The following is a 22,144-nucleotide window of genomic DNA, read 5'->3' on the forward strand; positions in this document are numbered from 1 at the left end:
CATTCTCTACCAACAGAGCTAGTCGGAGCCCTGCTACAGTATTAGAGACCCACAAAGACTTGCAGATGCAATTGCTGCTATAGGTGCTTCGACCAAGCAAATCAACAAATTTCAGTCTTCTCTTTTAAATTTTGCTGACATATACTGTAAGTAAGACTTCATAAGACTTCCAAGTCTTATGAAGTCTTACTTACAGTATATGAATCTAATGTTCAGTTCGAACATTAAGATTTTTAAGGTTAAAAAAATGCACATGCATCATTTTATAATTTGACAAAATAGGTGACAATGGGAAAGGCAACACACTGCAAATAATCACAATTTATAGGTTTGATTACATTATTATGTGTAAAAATTTATTTTAGATTTTTAATCTGTAACAATTATAGACTGCAGTATTACTGGAGTAAAGTTACTGTGGAACTGTTTTTCTGGTATAAACATGAGCTAAACATAAACTGTTGTACAGCATACTGTATGTCCATGTTAATAATGAAGTTTCTGAAGTTCATGCTCTCACTTTTTATGAATACAGAATTTCTATCTGCAGGAATATAATTCCTTCACGTTTTTGAGTTTATTCACTTTCAAAGAGTGTTTGCAACATTTGTAAGTAAACAAGTCGAGAAATCACTGGGAGTGAAGGGAGAGAATACTTTTGCCAAGCACTGTTGGCAACACGACGACATTACACTTATAAACTAACAAATATAAAGTTATGGACGGGTAGACGAGAATTGAAGTAACGCTAGGACAAGGCGTGGACACTCATTTGGTGGCAGATTAATTGCACAGCAAGCAGGCAGATACATAACAGTTCGAGTGATGTGTGTGGTACTTAATCGCAGCAGCATCTGATGGGCTGCATTTCAGACTACTGTACTTAAGAAGAATGCAGCGCAGGTTTTCCTAGTTTGCTCAGAGCCCATCCTTTCCAAGCTCTAAGCAAAAACACAACATTTCAGAACTATGACGTTACCGTCGCTTATGAGTGAATTGTAATGAAATTATTCTAAATGAATCTCTTTCGCGTAGAATTACGATTCTATCTCGTGATCTCGCACTTTTATATCGTGTAGGGGGAGGCAGACCCTGAAGGAGAGGAACAGAGACGAAGTGAAGAAGAGAGGATTATAAACTTGGACTGTTCTCAACCCCACCCCCATCATTTTCGAAGCCAGATTGAACTGCAAACTTTTATCCCTGGCATCAATTTAAGGAATTTGGTAAGTCTCTTATTGCTTTTAACCTTTATCCAAGAAAATATATTTTCTATATCAATATGCTTGTAATTTATTTGAAATAAATGCTATTGGTCATTAGGTGAATGCTTGAAGTCATAACAGAAAAGGTACTTTATCTGATTGAAGTGATAAATTGAAAACATTGTTACAGTTTTTCAGTTTGAATTGGTATTTACGAATTTGCACTAGCAAATCAGTTCTGTGTTACTTCTGTATTTTAAATATTAAGCGTTTCGACTATTTTAGGCTACGCAGATTGCAAGAAAATTGGAATTATTCGCTATTTTATTCCCTTTGAAATCTGTTTCTGTAGACTTCAACATTTGAAGGTGTTAAGGAGACTAGCCATGTACTGTATGTTACTGTAAATTTGAAGTTTCTTATTAATTTTAAACGTATAATTAATTACATAGGATTTGTCGCTGCCTAAAATAAAGATTGGATTAAACTGTAGAGAAAGCTGAAATATTCACGGGACGAAAGAACAAGCTGTGTATTCACTTGAAGGAGCATATTTTAAAAGCTAGGTATTTCGTTGGAAAAAGCTATACAAAAGGAAGTTTAAAAGGGATCTAGATTGAATTATTAACAACTCAGTCATCTGATACCCAACACACATTCCCTACTTTGCCATCCATATACTTTGCAATACATAGTACTGATTGATTCAACATATCGATTCATATTGATTGTTAACCATAATAATGTTAAATATTCACGTTAAAATAGTGCTGACCTAGATGGTCACAAAACAACAACTGAAATTAGGAGGAGTGGTTAAAGTCGTCATGAAGTAAGAAGTGTCGATTATAAAGAAATTAAATAACATGGGAAGATAGCAAATAGACCACTCTAAAATACGCCACACATTATCCACAGAAGAAACCTGTCCGGTCTCGCTCGTATACTCCGTCTTTATTTCACAGAACTATTCGGTTGGGTTCTTTCTTTTTGCAATTTGTAAAAATTACATGATCTGGAACTAGAATTCAGAGAGCAACTTCATATAAATAAATGTACTGAAAATAAAATACTAATTGCACTCATTTCAAAAGCACTTTCTAAAAAAGTTTCGCCTCCGTAGTTTTCTTAAACATACAGTACAAAGCAATTTAGTATGCTGAGCTATTCTCTTCATGCATTTTACAGTAGCGTCTCCTTATTGCATTTAGTAAATCAAGCAGTAAAACCGGTTAGTGTTGCAATTTTTGTGTTTTTACATCTCTTGTGACTCATTCATCGAAATTTCTAAACCTATACGCTCAATCAATGCCATTAGAGACAACGTTATTTTGATTAAGAATTGACGGTAATAAAAACATTAAGGCCATGTGAAATCTTTAGGCAAAATAAGGCATTATCACATATTACTGCAAGTAAATAAAGACGCATATTGTTACAAATGCGTCCTTATTTACCACGTTAATTTAATTGTATAATTTTCCCCCACTTTTCTAACTTTTTAATTTTTTAGAAGAAACTGCTTCAAGATGTTTTGTATTAACAATAAAAAAACTGTTACAATCATAATGGGTACAGTTGTGTTTTATATGCCACGCCAATGTGAGGAGTTGTCCATTTAGCAGTAAAGTATCATTTTGCATTAAGTTGTACAGGCAACACTTCTCGTGAGCACAACCTGTGATTGTATTACAACTCCTGCCTCCTCTTTCTGAGCCTTAAAAGTGCAACTCGGATTTTAAGTGTGGCTAATGAATCATTTGTTTTATTTTTATAGCAGGACACCATGATGTCTTACATCAAAACCCTGCTTCTGTTTACGCTATTGTGCACGCCAACCACCAGCTTCTGTTACAGACTCTATCAAAGTGAATCCAACTTTCTCTGCAACAATGAAATCCTTTCAGGGGAAAAGAAAAGCGACCTCCAGGACAACTACCTACCTGAAAGAAGGAGGTTCCTCTACCTTCCTGGGGGTGACCTCTCGTCTGCAGAATTAAGAGAAAAAAGGACGTTTCCCGCCTCGCATTACAAATACCTGCGCCAGACTCAGTTGAAGGGGAAGATGTACCAGAACAGTGCCAAAAGTGATCGCCGGACCAAATTCACCTTGTCCCTAGATGTGCCCACCAATATCATGAACATCCTTTTCAACATTGCAAAAGCAAAAAACTTGCGAGCAAAGGCGGCAGCCAACGCTCGCCTCATGGCTCAGATCGGGCGAAGGAAGTGAAGGGATTTCGGAGCAGCTCTGTGGAGTCTGTTACGGTTTTTTTTTAAGTCTATATATTGTTTTCTCTCTGCCATTTTGGGTTGTGTTAGAGCTTAGGTTTCAAAAATAAACATTTGCTTCTGACGAGCAATACTGTATCCGGCGGTGCTCTTCTCATCTTGGAGTGTTGTTTCGCTGGTATTGATAGTGTCCCCTCGCTTTTGAAATAACGTGGTGACAAAAACAATTAAAGAGCGAAAGCTCTCAGTAGTGTCCAATAACATAAAATAAGTGAGAAGTCAAGGTTATTTAACCACATAGAAAAACAGCAATTATGTTTAGCCTAGGTAGACCTGGCATGAGCCAAACTGAATAGGAAGCAATCCTGCCAAATTATCAGAACTGTCACTGCAGTGCAGGTAGAGCAACTCAAGGTTTATTTGTTATGAAAAAACTGGAACGAGGAACTTACTGTTGAGGATACTCTTGCACAGACGTCTGGAGATGATTGGATGGCTTCTAAACAAACATTGTATTTTAATTTGCAGAATTAACAGAATACTCAGATACATTTTGAGAGGTGCAAAAAGATTTTTAAAATGCCATAAATACTGGCACTAAATTTAAAATGGATTATAATGAAATGTTGTGAATTACTGAAAACAAGTTTAAGGCATTAAGGACGAGAACTTTTAAAATGTGCATTACACAGCATTCCTTAAACCCTTGAATGAGCCTGGAAATACAAACATTGAATAGTTCTTTTTGGGAACTGAACTTAACATACTGTAATAAAGACACTTTTCAGCAATGTTTTTACAAGGTTTGCATCGCTCAACCTTTAATAAAAGAGAACATTGAATTATTTTTTTATTTTTTAATATGTTATTGTCTTAACTAGAGGTCAATGTCTTGTATTAGGCTTTCCTCCTTTTTTCTCCTACAGTACGTGATTGGAGATGTTACAACTCATTCATTTGAGGTTTAATGTTGGACAGGGCAATTAAAACTTTCCACGTGCAGTGCATGTATTAGCATTCGCAATGTACTGCCGTCTCAGATTCTCAGCTTTGTTTTCGATTGGAACAAAATCACGGTTTACCAAATCTAGCAACAAGTACAGCAATAAGTATGCTGCACATGTGAATAATTCAATATAAATATATAATGAAGAGGATATTTCTTCTTAATATGATTTTATCAAATTCAAAGAGTTACTCAATTTGGCATAGTTCCCTTATGCAATACATATCACGTTTTCGACCAAAAATCTCAACTTCAACTGGATGTTAAAGTGAATTTCTTTGAAAATATCCAGATTTAAATACTTTCCACAAAACAGCTCTTCGATTAAAAGTACAGGTGGGTAGCTGCGTCAGCATGCGTAGGCTGCAAAGGAACAAGTAATAGGTTTATTCCATGCCGAAACGTTGTGTTTTCTTCTTTTTTTCAGCATGGAATAAACCTATTACTTGTTTCTTCGATTAAAATACTGATCACACACGAAAAAAGAAAGAGCTTGTGCTACGCTAAAACCATTAACCTTTTTATCATTTCTAGAGAAAACTGGTTTATGTAATCTCATACAATCATAATCATTTCCAGCTTTTAAATAGCTTGAACACCACGTTTACCGTAAGCCCCTGTACATGAATCGTGCCAGCCAGTACCTGATCATATTCTTTTGGAGCTATCCTCCTCAGAGCAGGACACCTCTGCCTTTGGCCTTGACCTTAAATAGACACAGTGGTGTGTTTGTAGCTTTTCAGCAGGTCTGCATTGCATGAGCTCAAATGACAGCAGACCACATGTAGTGCTGTATAGGGTACCATCTCACAAGCAGTGAAAGGTGTTTTCTTTACATACAGTAGCTGAAGGTGGTATCTAGAAAATGCAAACTAAAATTAAAAGCTTCGTGGATGTTGTGGTGATGCATTACAGATGAACTAACACAGCGTCTCGTGTCCATTACGAGAAAAGGTCATGCCCTTGCTAAGCGGTTTAAAATGTCAAACTCATTACAACTAAAGCCCGATTCACGTCCGGTTTACTAAAATTGAGGGAGACCACAACTCCTTCATACAAATGTCCAGTAGATGGCAGCAAAATACACAAGATTACTTGAAACTTGTAAAAAAACAATTGTCTGAACATCAGGATCTACTTTATTAAATCCTACCGTACAATGTACATTATGTATTCAATACTTACTATTTCCAAGTACACATTGCATTAGGTACCATATACTGTTAACACGTTATAAACAGCTTTTAATAATATTGCACTTTTTTATGTGCTTAAAATATATCGTCATACATTTTCAATCTCAATTGTATTTCATGCATTTAATTTGATTTGATGCATCAATGGTCATGTATATTACTAATTTAAATTCCATCACATCTATTTAAAGATTTAATAATACTAGTACATACTTATACAAATTATTACTGTATACCATTTCACATATTGGAAAAATAAAATACAAGCTATTGTATTTACACGTGAGGTTTAAGACAAAATTTTGAAAGAGCGGACCAATATGGGCTGGAAAATTATTCCACAGCCTCGGAGAAACAGAACTTGTCGGAGTGTTGTTTTGGGAACTGAAAGGAAGTTGGAGTCTAAACAGCAGAAATGTGCAGGTGTATAGGGAGTTAACAGTTCACTGGGGTGGCCAGGAGCCAAACCACGCAAGCCCTTAAAGGTGAGCTGCAGTAATTTGAATTTTACTCCGAAATCCACGGGGAACTAGTGAAACAAAGCTAAAATATTTGACCATGCATTTTAATTTTTAGACCCAAGCAGCAACGTTCAGTAGTTGGTGACTACTTTGAAAACATTCAAACCCCTTAACAAAAATGAATGTCGCTAGCTGCAATCTACCTTTGTCCAACAGGTGGCGCAACCGCTAAATCTACGTGGCACTTCAAGACGCTTTAACAGTGTTTCCTAAGCCTGGTCTTGGGAGTAACGATGTCTTTACCTGCTAGTTTTCACTCCAGCCTCGCAATAAATCTACAGTATGTTTGAAGAATTAATTTATCTTCTTGCTTGTTTAGACTTTTAGTTATCTTACAGTCAATCCTGGGGTTCCAGAATACCCTACTTCCAGCCGGGTACTCTTTTCCAACAATTTAAGCTCACAGAACTTCACTCTTTATAAATTTATAAATTACTCAAATGAGTGTGGACTGGAGCAATTAGGTACTTCGCTCAAGATAAAAACGGTAGCGTCTGCAGTAGTGACTTGAACCCACAATTTATGAATTAGGAGGCCTTAAACATATCCGCTACGCCTCACTCCATAAGGATTGAAATAAAAAGCGCATTTGACGTTTTCACTCGGCTGCCCAGCACGTCGCTCCCCCCTCCCTCCTCTGTCGCTGCTGCGCGCCGTGGTCGTGACGCAGTTTCCGCCGACGTGGAGTGGGTGACTGGCTGGCCAGCAGAGTGACGTGGAACTGTATTCCGGCAGCTCAACTCTTGGTGTTGACTGCAGTTGTCCTTTCGACATCGCCAAAAGAAATAACAGGGATGATAAAGAAATTCGACAAGAAGGACGAAGAGTCCGGTGAGTTTTGTTTCTGAATGCATTTAGAACTCGTGAGATTTGTGGGAAATATTTCACAGCTGCAAAGACTAGCAAATTCCAGGAAGATGTCTCAGGTGGAGAACAGCAGGCCGCAAGACAAACGATCAGGATTTCTTATTTATGTTTTCCCAATCTTTGACTTTAAGTCTAAGATTCAGTGTGCAGTTTTTCCTGTATGTACTTCGTGTTACATGCAAACGGTACAATGTGTAGCGTGTTTGTTGTACGCGTCTTATGCTTCTGACGTCTGTTTTATACTCAATAAGAACAGGACAGTATAAGTACCCTAAACGCTTGCTCAGTCAGTCAAAATACGAAATAAAATAGAGTGATTGATCTTCTGCTTAACGTGCACAGTTTGTTGTGTTGCAGTGGTTCTGATCCTTAACGTCCAGCGTGGGCAAAAGTAGTTGAGAGTATTTGAAAACATTGAAAATAGGAATATTATGATGGTGGCTCCATTCTGTTGTATCGGTGTTTTTCTTCAGCTATCGAAGTCTGAATGGATTGCAGAAGTAAGGAATAACGATGTGAAGACGCTGGCATGTTAAAAATGCCGTTTTCTTTTGACATTGTTTTGAAGTTTAGCACTACGCTTTTATGCCTACTAAGTGATGGACATTGAGGGTTAATTAATTGATGGCAGTCTCGATTTTGAAATCACGTTTTACTTCAATTAACTGTACAGGACCCTACGCATTTCATCGTTGTAGGAAAATAGTTTTTTTTTAACGAAATCGGGTTAATTTTGAAAATATTTATCTGAGTGCTTCTTCTGAGGTTAAGTTGATGTTTTGCAGGGAACAGTACTGCGTGTTTCTTCTGACGCTTAAGTGGTAGAACCCATTTTTAGTAGCAGAAAAAAATCTCAGTAGCTGTACTAACCTTAAACTATTCTAAACTCTTTTCATCTCTTATAATTCATACAGGAAGTGGCTCAAACCCTTTCCAGCATCTGGAGAAGAGTGCTGTGTTACAGGAGGTGCTGATAAATATTTTTCCTTTCTTATGTGGTAGGGGCTACAGGTGGGAGATGCTCGGTGGATATATATATATGTTTATTTCATATATAAAGCTATGCTTTAATATATAGGTGGGGTGCTGCTCTTTTACCCCTGAGCAGGATACTTTGATTTTGGTCAGTGTTCATGAGAATGTGTGAATGGGACTTAACCGGTATAATCAATGGTAAAGACTATAGACTTTTATTTTAGCTTGAATGCCAACATGTCATTAGGGCATTTCAGTGTATGAAAACCAGTTGAGTGCTATATTTATTATCAATGATTTTAAAACAGAATTTTATAAAGCAGTGAAAATGCATTAGCTGTTGGTAAGTTTACATGAATTGATGCTGTGAACATCTTTTCAGAGACTCAAAACAGAATTTTGCCGATACCTGTTCTTCCCCCTTTCACTTGAAAATAAAAACAATTTGGTCACTGTGTACAGTCTTTTCTGACGTATGATTTGTGGTTTCGTCTATAGGCTCGTATTTTTAACGAGACCCCGATCAACCCCAGAAGATGCCTCCACATCCTCACCAAGATCATTTACCTTCTCAACCAGGTGAGACAGCACTTTGCTATCCTTTTTATTCAAGATGTGAAAAGTGTCAACTGAAAGGTGTCTTTGAATCTGAGATTTTCTTTTGTGTTTTCTAAGGGGGAACATTTTGGAACCACCGAAGCCACGGAAGCTTTCTTTGCGATGACCAGGCTATTCCAGTCCAATGATGTAAATCTGTTTTACAATAAGTATCTACAGGGGCATGTAGTGATAAAAGTGCATAGCGCACAGTACTGTTCAGTCAACCAGTATAGAAATGAATAAACTACATACAGTACATTGCATACTGCATTGTTAAAAATCTTACAATTGAGAATAAGATATGCAGTGAAATTTTTATGTTGAATTATTTTGTTTCAGAATTGGCATGGCGAGTATAAGGTGTCAGTGCACATGAAATTAAAAGCACACTTTTATGGTAACTTGAAACATTTATAAGAGTTTATTTTTACTACCATTATAAAATGATCTGTTATTTCTTTGTTTAGTTTCTGTGCTTGTTGTATCTTTTTCATCCCCATCATTTTCCATCCGCAGCAAACACTAAGAAGGATGTGTTACCTGACTATTAAAGAGATGGCAAACATCTCGGAGGATGTGATTATTGTAACAAGCAGGTAATGATGACCTCTGAGGTCTGTTTAATTTTTGTCTGGGCAGAGTTTTTATTTCTTCAGCAATAATCGCGCTTGGTTGCAAGCCATAGTCACTGTAGTTTTAGCTCACTAAGCCACACTGCTCATATTATACTATATTGGGTTTAGAAAGGTTTGTCTAGGAACCTTCAGCAGAGATAATGCAAACTTTCACGCTGTTCCCCCAAAATGATCTTAGCACACACTTTCATTTTCTTATTCCTATTCTAGGAATATCAATGTGGCATTTCGGTGCATGAAAACCAGCAAGTTTCTTTTCAGTGATATTAAATTGATTTTTACAATGTTTTTCATACCTCGATCATTTATATTTCTGATTTCATTTTTAACACGTGGGCAGAAATTTGCACATTTTTTTATTTTTGGTGCAGTGTGGTTTAGATAATTTCTATTTTTCTTTTCTGTAACTTTGACTCATGTTTGGCAGAGTAGATCTTCAGCTAATTGAATATTATGTAATCTGGAGAAAATCAGGAGTAGCTCTGTTGGAGTTTTAGGATCATTGTTACTAAACCTGGCTTAGCAGTTTGCGCCGTATCGCCTCTTCTCAGCTGTATGTTTTTGTGATAAGTCAGCTCTATTACCTTGAGTCAGGTTTCCTTGGAGGTGTTTGTGCTGCTTTCTTACACATGTATAGATGCTGTAACTGTATTTCCTTCCAGCCTGACCAAGGACATGACTGGAAAGGAAGATGTCTACAGGGGACCAGCAATCCGGGCTCTGTGCCGGATCACTGATGTGAGTAAATTTCTCTTTAGTGCCATTTTTAAATCCGATCCGTTTGATCTTCAAATAAAAGCTAGAACAGAGGATAGTTTTTATTCACTCAGTTAACATTGTTTTATGGTTTGTACTTGATTTTTGTTAGTAATTGCTTTGCTCTTTAGTTCCAATGGGTTCTTCAGAACTTTCCTTTTGTATCAAATTGATATATGTATAATGCAGATGTGCGGTTGGTTTTTCAGTGGTATGCATGTGCTGTGTTTTGCAGACTACCATGTTACAGGCAATTGAGAGGTACATGAAACAGGCCATTGTGGACAAAGTTCCCAGCGTTTCCAGCTCTGCATTAGTGTCCTCATTGGTAAGAGATTCAGCATTTCACTACATTTAATGTGTCATACTTTGTTGTATTCAAAATTATTGGCACAAGCCTTCACAACTTTATAGTGTCGATTTGGAGATGTTTATCTGTTAAAGTTAGATTTTGCCTGTCATATAGTGTGCTGTCACTCATATTTTTACTGTTTTTCTTGACTGGATTCATGCATGTAGTGACTGAAATCACACATTGCATTAATCAGCTCTTGTGCCTGAGTGAAATGTTTCGGGGTTTTTTCCTGCAGCATATGGTGAAGATGAGCTATGATGTGGTGAAGCGATGGGTAAATGAGGCTCAGGAGGCTGCATCTAGTGACAACATCATGGTTCAGGTAATCTGCAGTTTAGACTGCTTTAATTTCGACTCTTGTAATGTAATTTATAAGATAAGACTAAATTGTGCATTATACTACTGACTCCAAAAACAAGCTATAGGAATGAAAAGATGCAAGTGTAATGATGGTATGAGGTCTTTTAAAACCTGAACTTCGGGGACTATACAGACATTTCCATGTTGTATCTTTTCAGTAAATAGTAGTTTGAATTTCAGAGCTCTTTTTCTCAGAGATCAGATGGGACTGATGCAGGCTGAAAAAGACAGCTTAGCAACAAGTTCATATTTTGGGGGCTATTGTATTATTCACCTATTGCAATAGCAGGTATGTCTGCTTCTAAGACACTGTTAAGAGTTTAAATCAGGAATGTGCAAGGTATCAATCAGTAATTCATTGTCAGATGATTTCTGAGCAACTTGCTGAAGGTGTAGTTAAAATCGGTTTTGTCTGAGCAGAGTAATGCTTCCTGCTTTTGCTAATCTTGGTTAAGATTTTTCTTTAATTATTGATTTGGATTATTTTATGGGGGAAGGAGGCCGTAATGCAATTCACAATTATCTCAGTCAGCTTGGAGAACCCACAGGCACATTTTACCTCTGTTCATACTAATCATCAACATGTCCATGTTTGCTTAAACATATGTCCCACACTGTTATAAAATAGTTGTTTCTTAGTGATATGGAGCATTGAGACATCTTTAAAATCAATAAAAGTATGCCATGAATGTGCTTTCATTTGTGACCGGTTCCTGACAGCCGTGTATTGTGCTGATAATGTCTGTCAGTCAAAAACGGGGAGTAATACATTATTTTCTTCAATGTAGTACCATGCATTAGGTCTTTTGTACCACCTGAGAAAAAATGACCGTCTTGCTGTATCCAAAATGCTGAACAAATTCACCAAGTCTGGGCTGAAGTCCCCATTTGCTTACTGCATGCTGATCCGTATAGCCAGCCGGCTCCTGGAGGAGGCAGACGGAGGGTGAGTGTTCTTGTGTGTTCAGTTGCTCCTTCTGTGTTGCTTTTATTTATGTCCAATAAAGTTTTCAGGAAAACAAACAATACTACATGGTTCCTTGTAAAAATAAAGGAATGAACTAATGTAAACCATCATCATGGCATGACAGACTTGGTAGCTAAACAAACTGTATAAATCCAACAGTAATATAAAATGGAAAGAAAGGAGTAGAAAAAAGGAAAACTGGTGTGAAAGAGAGAACTGAAGGGAAAAGAGAAAGTTAGTGGAAGGACAGAAGAGGGTAGCCACAGTCTTCATGGTCTTTCATATGCCTGGGTCGATCTAAAGTTCTTAAGTTTAAAAAGGGCAGGCAGCATTTCAGTTTATCTTTACCTGGGTCAATGTGTCCAGTTCAATTTTATTTTTATATAGCACCCCTTATAACTAGTCATCACGGAATGTTTTCATAGTTATTTACACAGACTATACAAATAAACTGCCAAATAATGGTTTTTATTTTATCGCCTTGTCCTTTGGGGGAAGCTCTGAAGTCTGTCAACAACATTTTTAAAAAGGTTATGTTCTTTTCATTCCAACCTCGTGTGAATATTTTCTGAAGCATCTTCCTCTATTGTTGTAAAAGCCCTCTTCTTCTCACCCCAACCTAAAGTACCGTTCTGTATTTCCTCTTTCAAAGGCATGACAATCCTTTGTTCGACTTCATCGAGAGCTGCCTGAGGAACAAGCACGAAATGGTGGTTTATGAAGCAGCTTCAGCCATTGTGCACCTGCCCAACTGCACTGCCAGAGAGCTTGCTCCGGCCGTCTCAGGTGAGCTCCGAGATGATCGTATGTAATCAGCCAGCATGCTGGGCCCCACTGCTTCCCCTTAAAATATCAGATCCCTCCATAAAACATCTGCTTGAACTTGTGGAAAGGGCTAGATTGATCTAATTCATCCTTAATTAGATCAATTTAATGCTTACCTGAGGTGAGGAGCTGTTTATAGCCTTAGTAGAGACAGAAATCCTGCTGGAACCCCTTTTTCTCATAGGATGCATGCTTAGTCTTCATTATTTCTTGGATGTTTTATTATAATATTTGTCATCATAGAAATACGTTGCTGGTAGACAGATTGTTTGCATTTTGAATCTTTCTGTACTGTTTTCGGCAGTTTTATTCATGAGATTCAGTCAAGCCACTGATTAAGTGAGTTTGTAGTTTGCAAATCAGTGTTGTAAATTCACTGGGATATGAAAAGCAAAAATCAATCCACTTTTCTAAAATCTTGATAGAGAGATTGGGGGCTAGCCTGAAGAGTTGTAGATTTTTGAACATGAGTTGTTGGTTTAAAACTCGTGTCACCTGTGCTGAATTTGCCATCGAAAAATAAATCCTTGCTTTCTCAGATTTTCCGAAATTATTTTTCTCAACAGGCTCTCTTTTAATGCTTTTAATTTTTTTTTTAAAAAAACAGTGCTTCAGCTGTTCTGCAGTTCTCCCAAAGCTGCTCTGCGCTATGCAGCTGTCAGAACCCTTAATAAGGTATGAGAACAGACAACTTTGTAGAATAGCATGATTGAAGTTTTATTATAAATATTGACTTTGACAGTTCTACAGCTTTTATATGTGAAGGTTCTTGAAAGATTTCTCGATTGTTCAAAAAACATTTTTAAAAAACATTATGCAATATAGATATTTAAATCAATCTTAAATGATCCTGAAACTTAAGATTGAAAATTTGCTTTGATTGAAAGCTTGTATTATTTTCACAACTCTTACAAGCGTTTATAGGGTGTTGGGGAAACCTTCAAAAGTCCTTACATCATTTGTTTAAATAATTTCTTTTAGTTAAGAAGTTGGGGGGAAATGCTTGTAAGAGATAATGTAGTAACTACAAACATACTACATAGGTCAGTGTAAAATTTAAATTTAAAAATTTGTTTCCAACTTCTTGTATAAGGCATTGCTTTTTTAAAATTAACAAGTACCTTGGAATTGTAACTGATTACTTTAAAAAATGATTTTCCCCAGCACTGCTACTGTGAAAGCTTTAATGTCCAATATCCATCAAGTACATCAAGTATCGTATCACATTACCAGTAAACCTGTTTCGCACAACCTAAATGCAAGTTGAAATTTCCAAAACATACCACACTTATGTGACATTTGCATTTACAATTGATACCTTCATTATTTTTATTATTACAATAGTGTAATAATACAATTATATTATTAAAATGTCAGTGTATTCTACAGTACATTCTTCTACTATACAACTGTAGTTCAAGCAAAGTGATGACAGGTTTTTAGCATCACTAGAACGCTTTCTGCCATGATGAAAAGGATAACACTCTGAACATACAGCAGAAATTATTCCAGAAAATGCACACATGGCCGATGATGTAACTATTTTAAAATTAGAACTAGACAAAGATGATACACTAAGTCTGCGTTGTGGCAGTTTTTTACAGTGACTGAGCATACAGAAAGACAGCAGCAACAGAAGATGCAACCTGGATATAACCAGAAATATTCACAGATAATAAAGGACAGTTTTGTACTGGTTTATGAAGAGGATACCGGTTAGTAGAACATGCTGGTCAGCAAAAGGTTAGGTGGTAAAGCTTTAACTGTATTGCGCACGCTATTTTATAAGTGACTGTCATAGAAGGTACCAAGAGGTATTAAGAAGGACCCAGGACATTTCTTAGCAGGCATCTGGGATGAAGATATCATTTAAAAGTGACCCATGGATATGTTTTTTTTTTCTTTAGGTTGCAATGAAACATCCTTCAGCAGTCACTGCCTGTAACTTAGACTTGGAGAATCTGATCACTGACTCGAACCGCAGCATTGCAACCCTGGCCATTACCACGCTGCTAAAGACGGGCAGTGAGAGCAGTGTGGATAGGCTCATGAAGCAGATCTCCTCCTTTGTGTCAGAAATATCCGATGAGTTTAAGGTGATTTCATTTAATTTTGTTTCACAGTTTTATTTCAGAGGGAGACTTGACAAGGCATTAAATAACGCTGTCGATGTCTTTTTTTTTTTTTAGGTTGTAGTGGTGCAAGCTATCAGCGCGCTCTGTCAGAAATATCCACGGAAGCACAGTGTGATGATGAACTTTCTGTCCAACATGCTGAGAGATGATGTAAGTCACACTTAATTCAGGTTTCTTTTTAATCTAGCCCTATATTGGCAGATACTTCCATATTTTCTGTAATCCGGTTACAGTAAATCTTTTTTAAGAAACATTTGTGCTGCGTATGTTTTTTACAGGGTGGATTTGATTACAAGCGCGCCATTGTGGACTGTATCATCAGCATCATTGAGGAGAATCCAGAGAGTAAAGAAACTGGTCTGGCTCACCTGTGCGAGTTCATAGAGGACTGTGAGCATACTGTCCTGGCGACAAAGATTCTCCATCTGCTGGGCAAAGAGGGACCTAGGACCCCTACCCCCTCCAAATACATCCGGTTCATCTTTAACAGAGTTGTTCTTGAAAGCGAAGCTGTACGCGCAGGTAAGCCGTGTTCTGGAAAAAGTCTGCTGTCAATTAAAGAATGAATTGGGGTTAAATTATGAATCTTCACGATAACATTAATAGTTTTGAGTTTCAATTCATTTCTTAATTTTCTTAATTTCAGTTCATTCATTCATTTCTCAATACCTAATTGTGCGTGTTCTGTAAAGTTGTGTATTGAGTTTTAATCCGCAATCTTCCTTTTCCTGTCATAGCTGCCGTGAGTGCCTTGGCCAAGTTTGGTGCTCAGAATGATGACCTGCTCCCCAGTGTCCTTGTGTTATTACAAAGGTGAGGATACAGCTCACTAGTATAGGATCGTATGTTCCTATCACAGCCAAAACGTTGTGTTTTCTCTGTTCTGTTTTCAGCATGGAATAAACCTAGTCCTTTAGGAACATGTGTGTCTGCCTCATCATCCAGAGTTTTGTATTTGTATTTAAATGGAATATTTGCTTTTGCAGATGTATGATGGACAGTGATGACGAGGTTAGGGACAGAGCTACCTTCTACATGAATGTGCTTCAGCAGAAGCAGAAAGCTCTGAATGCTGCGTACATATTCAATGGTAAGATATTTTTTGTTTACATCCAAAACATTTGTTGTAATTATTACTGTGTTGTAATAGGATGCTTAGCATTTGGATGTTACTCAAAAATTGATATTCTTTCATTTTCAAAAAGTGTTTAAAGCCATTTACATGCTCTTGAATAATGCAGTTCTCCTTGGCCACAGATTCTGTCTGTATGTGTTTATGTGCAGTGGAGTGGGCTTTTTGTACTCTTGCGTTAGCATCTACAAATTCATCCAGGCTGCATTGTGCTGCAGTGTATCAGCACAGTGCTCATTGCCATTAATGTTTTTTCATGTCTGTCATATATAGTGTCTGGTCGGTACAGTGTCAGTCTATTAAAATGAAGCTATAAGTAGAAGACCATTCTGAAGCTTCTTGACCTTTTATATGTACTTTTTTCCCCACATGCATAAAGCCACATAATTTAAGTTGAATTGTCATGCAAATTGTTGAAACCTGGGATTCTCTCATTTGATGTTCCTGCTGAAATCAAGTAATAAAACAATCCAAAGTATTGTTTTAAGCTCAGTGTTTTTTTCTTTCCCATAAACACACTGCTTTGGAGTTTTATCATGAGAATATTCTAGCGTTTCATTGAATGGATGGCTTAAAGACACATAGTCTTCACTAATTAAAAGGATGAGCAGCTCTCTGTAGTACATGTACGTCTGAAATCTGTTTCTAGGCTTGTCTGTATCTATCCCTGGGCTGGAGAAATCCCTTCATCAGTACACCCTTGAGCCCACGGAGAAACCGTTTGACATGAAAACTGTTCCACTGGCTACAGCGCCAATTACTGAACAGAAAACAGGTAAATGAAACATTCCTCTTGTTGAAGAAACAAACACATCATGTCATACTAATAATATTTGTCAGTAGTTATGAGTGTGGTACTATTAGATTTCATTGTATCCTTAATTGTATTTTGCTTTTAATTTTCGTCCATTATGTTATTGCATCTTTTTAATATGAATAATTTCATTTAGGCCTTGGTGTTCATGTTTAGGCCTTGGTTTTCATACATTTGTTTTTTTAATTATTTCTTTAGAAATCGCTCCTGTGGTTACCAGTAAATTGCCAGAAAAGGTGGCTCCTTCCCGTCAAGATATATACCAAGGTATGAGCATTGCTAGATTTCTAAAATTCAAAGGCTCAAAATGTTTTGTGGCATTTTAGTTGATGAAACCACCTTATCTGAATGCTTCTCTCACTTTTTAAATATAATTTATTGGTTGTATTTTACGTGTTTGTCGTTTCCCAGAACAACTGGCCGCTATTCCCGAGTTTAAAGGCCTCGGTCCTCTGTTCAAGTCTTCTGAGCCGGTTCAGCTGACGGAGGCCGAGACGGAATACGTGGTTCGCTGCATCAAGCACACCTTCACAAACCATATGGTGTTCCAGGTGGGTCTGCCGGTGCCTTCAGAGACACCGCTCCCAAACTGAATGGAGATGCATTGTTTTCCAAGTAGCATGTAATCTTTTTTTTTTCCTTTGCTTGTGAATGAATTGTTTAAAAATTAACTATATTGGTAACATCAATTTCCCTACGGGATTAATAAAGTATTATTATCTATCTATCTAACCACAAAGGAACATGCATTGCAGCCTCAACATAACATGCTTTGTCATGCTGCTAAGTAATGTACAGTGCTACTGATGGTTTTTCATCCGGTCATTTCCAGATCTGTTGAACAGCAATATGCACATCGGCCACAGATAGATATATGAAAAAATGTGCTCGCAGTCAGTTGAACTGTTACTGCTGTAGTCAGAGCTCATAAACAGTATATCCTTCTCTCTGTTTTTTAACCACTTCATCCAATTCGGGGTTGTTGGGAAGCCGGAGCCTATACCAGCAAGCAACTGGTTCAGGGTGTTGTAAACCGTGCATGAGACAGCTGTCCATCATAGAACATGCACACTTTCACACCAGGGCTTATTTTCCCAGAAGCCAATTAACCTCCCAGTACAGTACGTCTTTAGAGTGTGGGAGAAAGCTGAAGCACGTGGAGGAAACCGTGCAAACATGGGGAGAACGTACAAACTCCACACAGATAGCACCCCAGGTCTAGCATAGAACACTGGGCAGCAATGGTAACCACTGCACCACCTGTAAACAACACATTCTTATGTTGAATAATTCCAATTTGTAGTCATGTTTTAAATTTGAAATATATTTTAGTATTTTACAGTATAGCATGAACTGATTTTTGAATATTATTTCAAGTACCAGTCATAGTACCGTCTTGTACGCAGGCTGGACTGCTTGACGTTCCCAGTGAAAGATGCCATCTTAATTTACTGTGCTGCTTTGCACAAGCAGATCTGTTTTAATGCATTTAGCATGGTAACAACGTCTCACTGCCTGAGAATTATACCTTCCTTTAGCTCTAGCCACCCTATTACTCAAGTTTGTCAGGGAAGTAAAAAAGGTATTCAAATTTATCAAAAGTATTTGAATACAAATTTTGTCTGTAGTGCCTTTAATTTTCATATTTCAGAATCCTAATTGTGCTGGTTTTTTTCCTTAAAGTTTGATTGCACAAACACTCTGAATGACCAGCTCCTGCAGAAGGTTGTGGTTCAGATGGAGCCTTCAGAAGCTTATGAAGTAGTGCATTACGTGCCAGCACCTAATCTTCCTTACAGCCAGCCTGGGTCGTGCTACACTCTCGTCAGACTTCCAGATGATGATCCTACTGCAGGTACGAGCTTAATATTCTTATCAAGGATATGGGTACATTTTTCTTACTTTTTCTTACTTACTTTCTGCTACTGTATGCACTACTTCTATACACTACTACAGCAGTAAAGTGCATTTTAATACAAGAAATGAACCTGTCGGTGATATATAAGCCTTCTTTTTTGGTAATATTTTAATTGTGCTTTAAGCTTTTACATGCTGTAAATTTTAAGTCTTCTGAACTTCACACTTTCGCATTCAAATGAGAAAAAATTCTTCCTCTAATCTTTTTCTTGTATCCTCTTCCATCTTTTAGTCTCTTGCACATTCAGCTGCACAATGAAGTATTTGGTACGAGACTGTGATCCAAACACCGGGGAACCAGATGATGACGGTTATGACGATGAATATGTGGTAAGTGATATTTCTCATTTCTCAAGTCCGTGCTGAGTTAGTTTTATTCAGATAAATATTTCTCCTTTTTGTGTCAGCTGCTATCTGCTGTTTTTCCAGCATAATACTTATGCAGCATATATGTGCTACACAATAATAGTATGCGCATAAAGCATCTGAATTTTAATTCATTTTTTGTAGTATACTTCGTGTTGGGGAATATATGAAAACAGAGAGCTCTTGAGTGAAAGATCTGTTGTTTGTCCTTTTGAAACCAGATACAAAATACAGATTTATTGAATTGAACTGAAGTGATTGTTTTTTGTTGCTGGTAGCTGGAAGACTTGGAAGTGACTGTCGCTGACCACATTCAAAAAGTCCTCAAACCAAACTTTGGAGCCGCCTGGGAAGAAGTAGGAGATGATTTTGAAAAAGAAGAAACATTTGCTCTTGCCTCTGTCAGAACCCTTGAAGGTAACCCTTAACACACTTGACTTTTCTACTTTATTTAGAAACAGAGTTTTTAACATGTGACAGCCTGTGTGCATTGTATTCCCAGGAACTATAAAACATATGATTAATCTGAAAAAAGCTGAAGGATGTCCGTCTCTTAATATACAGTGCATCTGCTGAAATGTGATGACTTGTAAAAGGTGTGACTTATTCAACCTGAACAAATACTCACTGGAGTTCAGACAAATCCATGCCTACCTTGTACTGAGAATTTTTGGTACGCACGTCTGGTATCCCAGAATCAATATCATACATTTGGTGATGTATCAATTTGTCGTTGTTGACTTTTCTGTCTTGCATTTCAGAGGCTGTCAATAACATCATTAGCTTCCTGGGGATGCAGCCATGTGAGAGGTCAGACAAGGTTCCTGAGAACAAAAACTCACATGTTCTGTTCCTGGCAGGTAAGAGATATGATTTTAGGGTCTTGTGGCTTCATTGAAAATCTTTTGAATGCAGTGTTCCGTTTGTAGGATTTCCAGGGGAACTATTGCCATAAATAAAACTTCTGACTTCCTCAAAGGTTCTACAACTATCTTGCTTTCTGTAGCCTGAACAGTTGAGTACAGAATTGATTTAAAACATTTTGCACATTTCAGTACGCTTTTGTATTAACTGTCAATTTTTACATATTGTTGCAATGACTGAATGCAACTTAGAGCTCAGTATTATTGACAGGAGATGCACTGCTGTCTGCTTCAAAAGAGACTTTCTACAACGTCTCTGTCTTGCCTTGCAGGCGTTTTCAGAGGCGGTCACGACTTGCTGGTGCGTTCAAGGCTTGCCCTGGCAGATGGTGTAACTATGCAGGTTACAGTACGAAGCAAAGAAGAGACACCGGTTGATGTTATTCTAGCTTCTGTGGGTTAAGTCCCTTTGGCACAGGGTAGTATGCACGTTTCAGATAAAAAGAAATACCAAGACATTAAGGAAAAGCAAGCCCTTATGCTAAAATAAACAGTCATGGTTTCTTTCATGTTTTCCTTTGTCTGAATTGTTTTTTAGAGACTACAATGCAAGTTTCAACTAGAATGTTAACCTGCACAGCATATTAAATAACTCTTTTGGGCCAAATTGATATGAAGTCTTTTGCTTTAAAATTGATAGAACATCAGGAAAATGTTTAAAATATGCCGAGGCCTTTTTGGATTAACACAAACACCGTTATCTATCATCAGCACAAACTATCATCTGTACAAGTACAACTACATCTGTTCAAGTACAAGCAGTCCAAATAATAAATCTACTCAATCCCAGCCACCTTCCTAAAAACAATATTTACAGATTTAAATGGGTCTTTTATTAAGGACCAGATGTTTATCATTAGTGTAATCTTTATCTGTCATAGAACATTTACACAAATGTGTTTGCATTCAAGAATCATCTTGAGAGCTTCTCCTGTCTATATATGAAAACTGTAATTGTTGAATGCTATGGCGATCTTTAATTTCCTTGCTAAAATATTTGTCCTTACTCTGCATTTCTTAATAAATTGTAATATGGGACCACTTAAGTCTTTGTTGCAGTAATGTCTCATGATAGTGGATGGGTAACACCATAAAGTTATGTGTGGATTATTCATCTTTTTTTAATGTCTTGAGATATGTAAATACATGTAACATTTTGTCTAATGGCCTAAAATCAAGATGCATTAAATCAGATTTTACCTTTATTTTTACATTGTATTACACAACCTCCAAGTGGGGAAAAAAATGCTCTTGTAATTACAAATGAAAACCTAGAAAAATGGGTTGGATAAGTCTACACACCCCTGAATTAGTACTGGGTGGATGCAGCTTTTGCTTGAATTATAGCCACAATGCCGTTTGGCTAGGTCTGTTCCAACATAGCACACCTAGATCTGTCAATGTTTGCCCATTCCTCCTTACAGAACTGTTCAAGCTAAGTCAAAGTGCAAGGCGGCCGCTGGTGAACTACTCTACAACCTTCCAAGTAATTCCACAGATTTTCAATTGGTTTGATGTCAGGGCTCTGAGAACTCGAGAGAGTTTACCTTTTTGTTGTTCATCAACTCCACTGTGGCTTTGGCTGTGTTTCAGCTCATTGTGGAAGGTGAAAGTCCGTCCCAGGTTCAGCTTTCTTGCGGAAGGCACCAGGTTTTCCTCAAGGGCTTTCTATACTTTGCTCGATCCATTTTTCCCTTCTGTCCTGACTAGTGTTTCAGTCTCTGATGAGATTTTTGCCATTTGCCTCTCTGATTAGTCTACTTCTTGCTTGGTCATCCAGGTTGAATGGGCATCCTGATTTAGGCAGGACTGTAGTTGTGCACTACACCTTCCACTACTTAATAATCGCCTTGACCATGGTCCAAGGAATACTTGACGCTTTTAAAATATTTCCATATCCATCTCCTGCTCTATGACTTTCCACAACTTTATCCCAGAAGACTTGTTGCCAGTAGTTGACTATCCAGCAGAGGAAACCTGTAGGTACAGCTGAATTTATTCTGAAATCATTCGAATCACTACAGTGAACACAGGAGGGGGCTAATTAGCTTGTGTGATTTGGAAAACATTTGGTTACATTAGTGCCAATTTAAAATTGCTGTTACTAAGGGGTGTGTGTGCTTATCCAACCCATTTTTCTTGTTTTTCATTTGCAGCATTTTCAGAATGTTTAAGCATCTGTTGTTTTTTTTTACTTGGAGGTTGTGTTACAATGTGTAAAGGTAAAATAAATCATGATTTAATGTGTCTTGATTTTCATGCTCTTAGGCCACAAAATGTGTTAATTTTGAAAGGCTTGTAGACTTTCTATGGACACTAATTTAAAAAAACTGCTCTTCTAAAAGTAGTCAGTTTTG

General features: G+C 37.4%; 2 protein-coding genes across 2 annotated transcripts; both read left to right on the forward strand.

The window, feature by feature from the left end:
- The first annotated feature begins 792 nt into the window (after positions 1–792).
- Positions 793–3,568, forward strand: ucn3l (urocortin 3, like). The gene is made up of 2 exons (XM_088645429.1): positions 793–1,226; positions 2,983–3,568. The coding sequence occupies exon 2, from the start codon at positions 2,992–2,994 to the stop codon at positions 3,436–3,438; it is 447 nt and encodes a 148-aa protein (XP_088501555.1). The 5' UTR covers positions 793–1,226; positions 2,983–2,991; the 3' UTR covers positions 3,439–3,568.
- A 3,264-nt stretch (positions 3,569–6,832) lies between these two features.
- Positions 6,833–20,833, forward strand: copg2 (COPI coat complex subunit gamma 2). The gene is made up of 24 exons (XM_088645419.1): positions 6,833–6,991; positions 7,942–7,994; positions 8,501–8,581; positions 8,678–8,749; positions 9,119–9,198; positions 9,900–9,975; positions 10,229–10,321; positions 10,584–10,670; positions 11,497–11,654; positions 12,328–12,461; positions 13,108–13,175; positions 14,408–14,596; positions 14,690–14,785; positions 14,914–15,157; positions 15,373–15,448; positions 15,622–15,725; positions 16,417–16,542; positions 16,780–16,848; positions 16,993–17,132; positions 18,265–18,436; positions 18,731–18,828; positions 19,143–19,281; positions 19,626–19,724; positions 20,060–20,833. The coding sequence occupies exons 1-24, from the start codon at positions 6,955–6,957 to the stop codon at positions 20,188–20,190; spliced, it is 2,622 nt and encodes an 873-aa protein (XP_088501545.1). The 5' UTR covers positions 6,833–6,954; the 3' UTR covers positions 20,191–20,833.
- The last annotated feature ends 1,311 nt before the right edge of the window (positions 20,834–22,144 follow it).

Source organism: Lepisosteus platostomus, chromosome 9 (assembly GCF_059453375.1).
Source record: "Lepisosteus platostomus isolate fLepPlt1 chromosome 9, fLepPlt1.hap1, whole genome shotgun sequence".
In the NCBI taxonomy this organism is placed as follows: domain Eukaryota; kingdom Metazoa; phylum Chordata; class Actinopteri; order Semionotiformes; family Lepisosteidae; genus Lepisosteus; species Lepisosteus platostomus.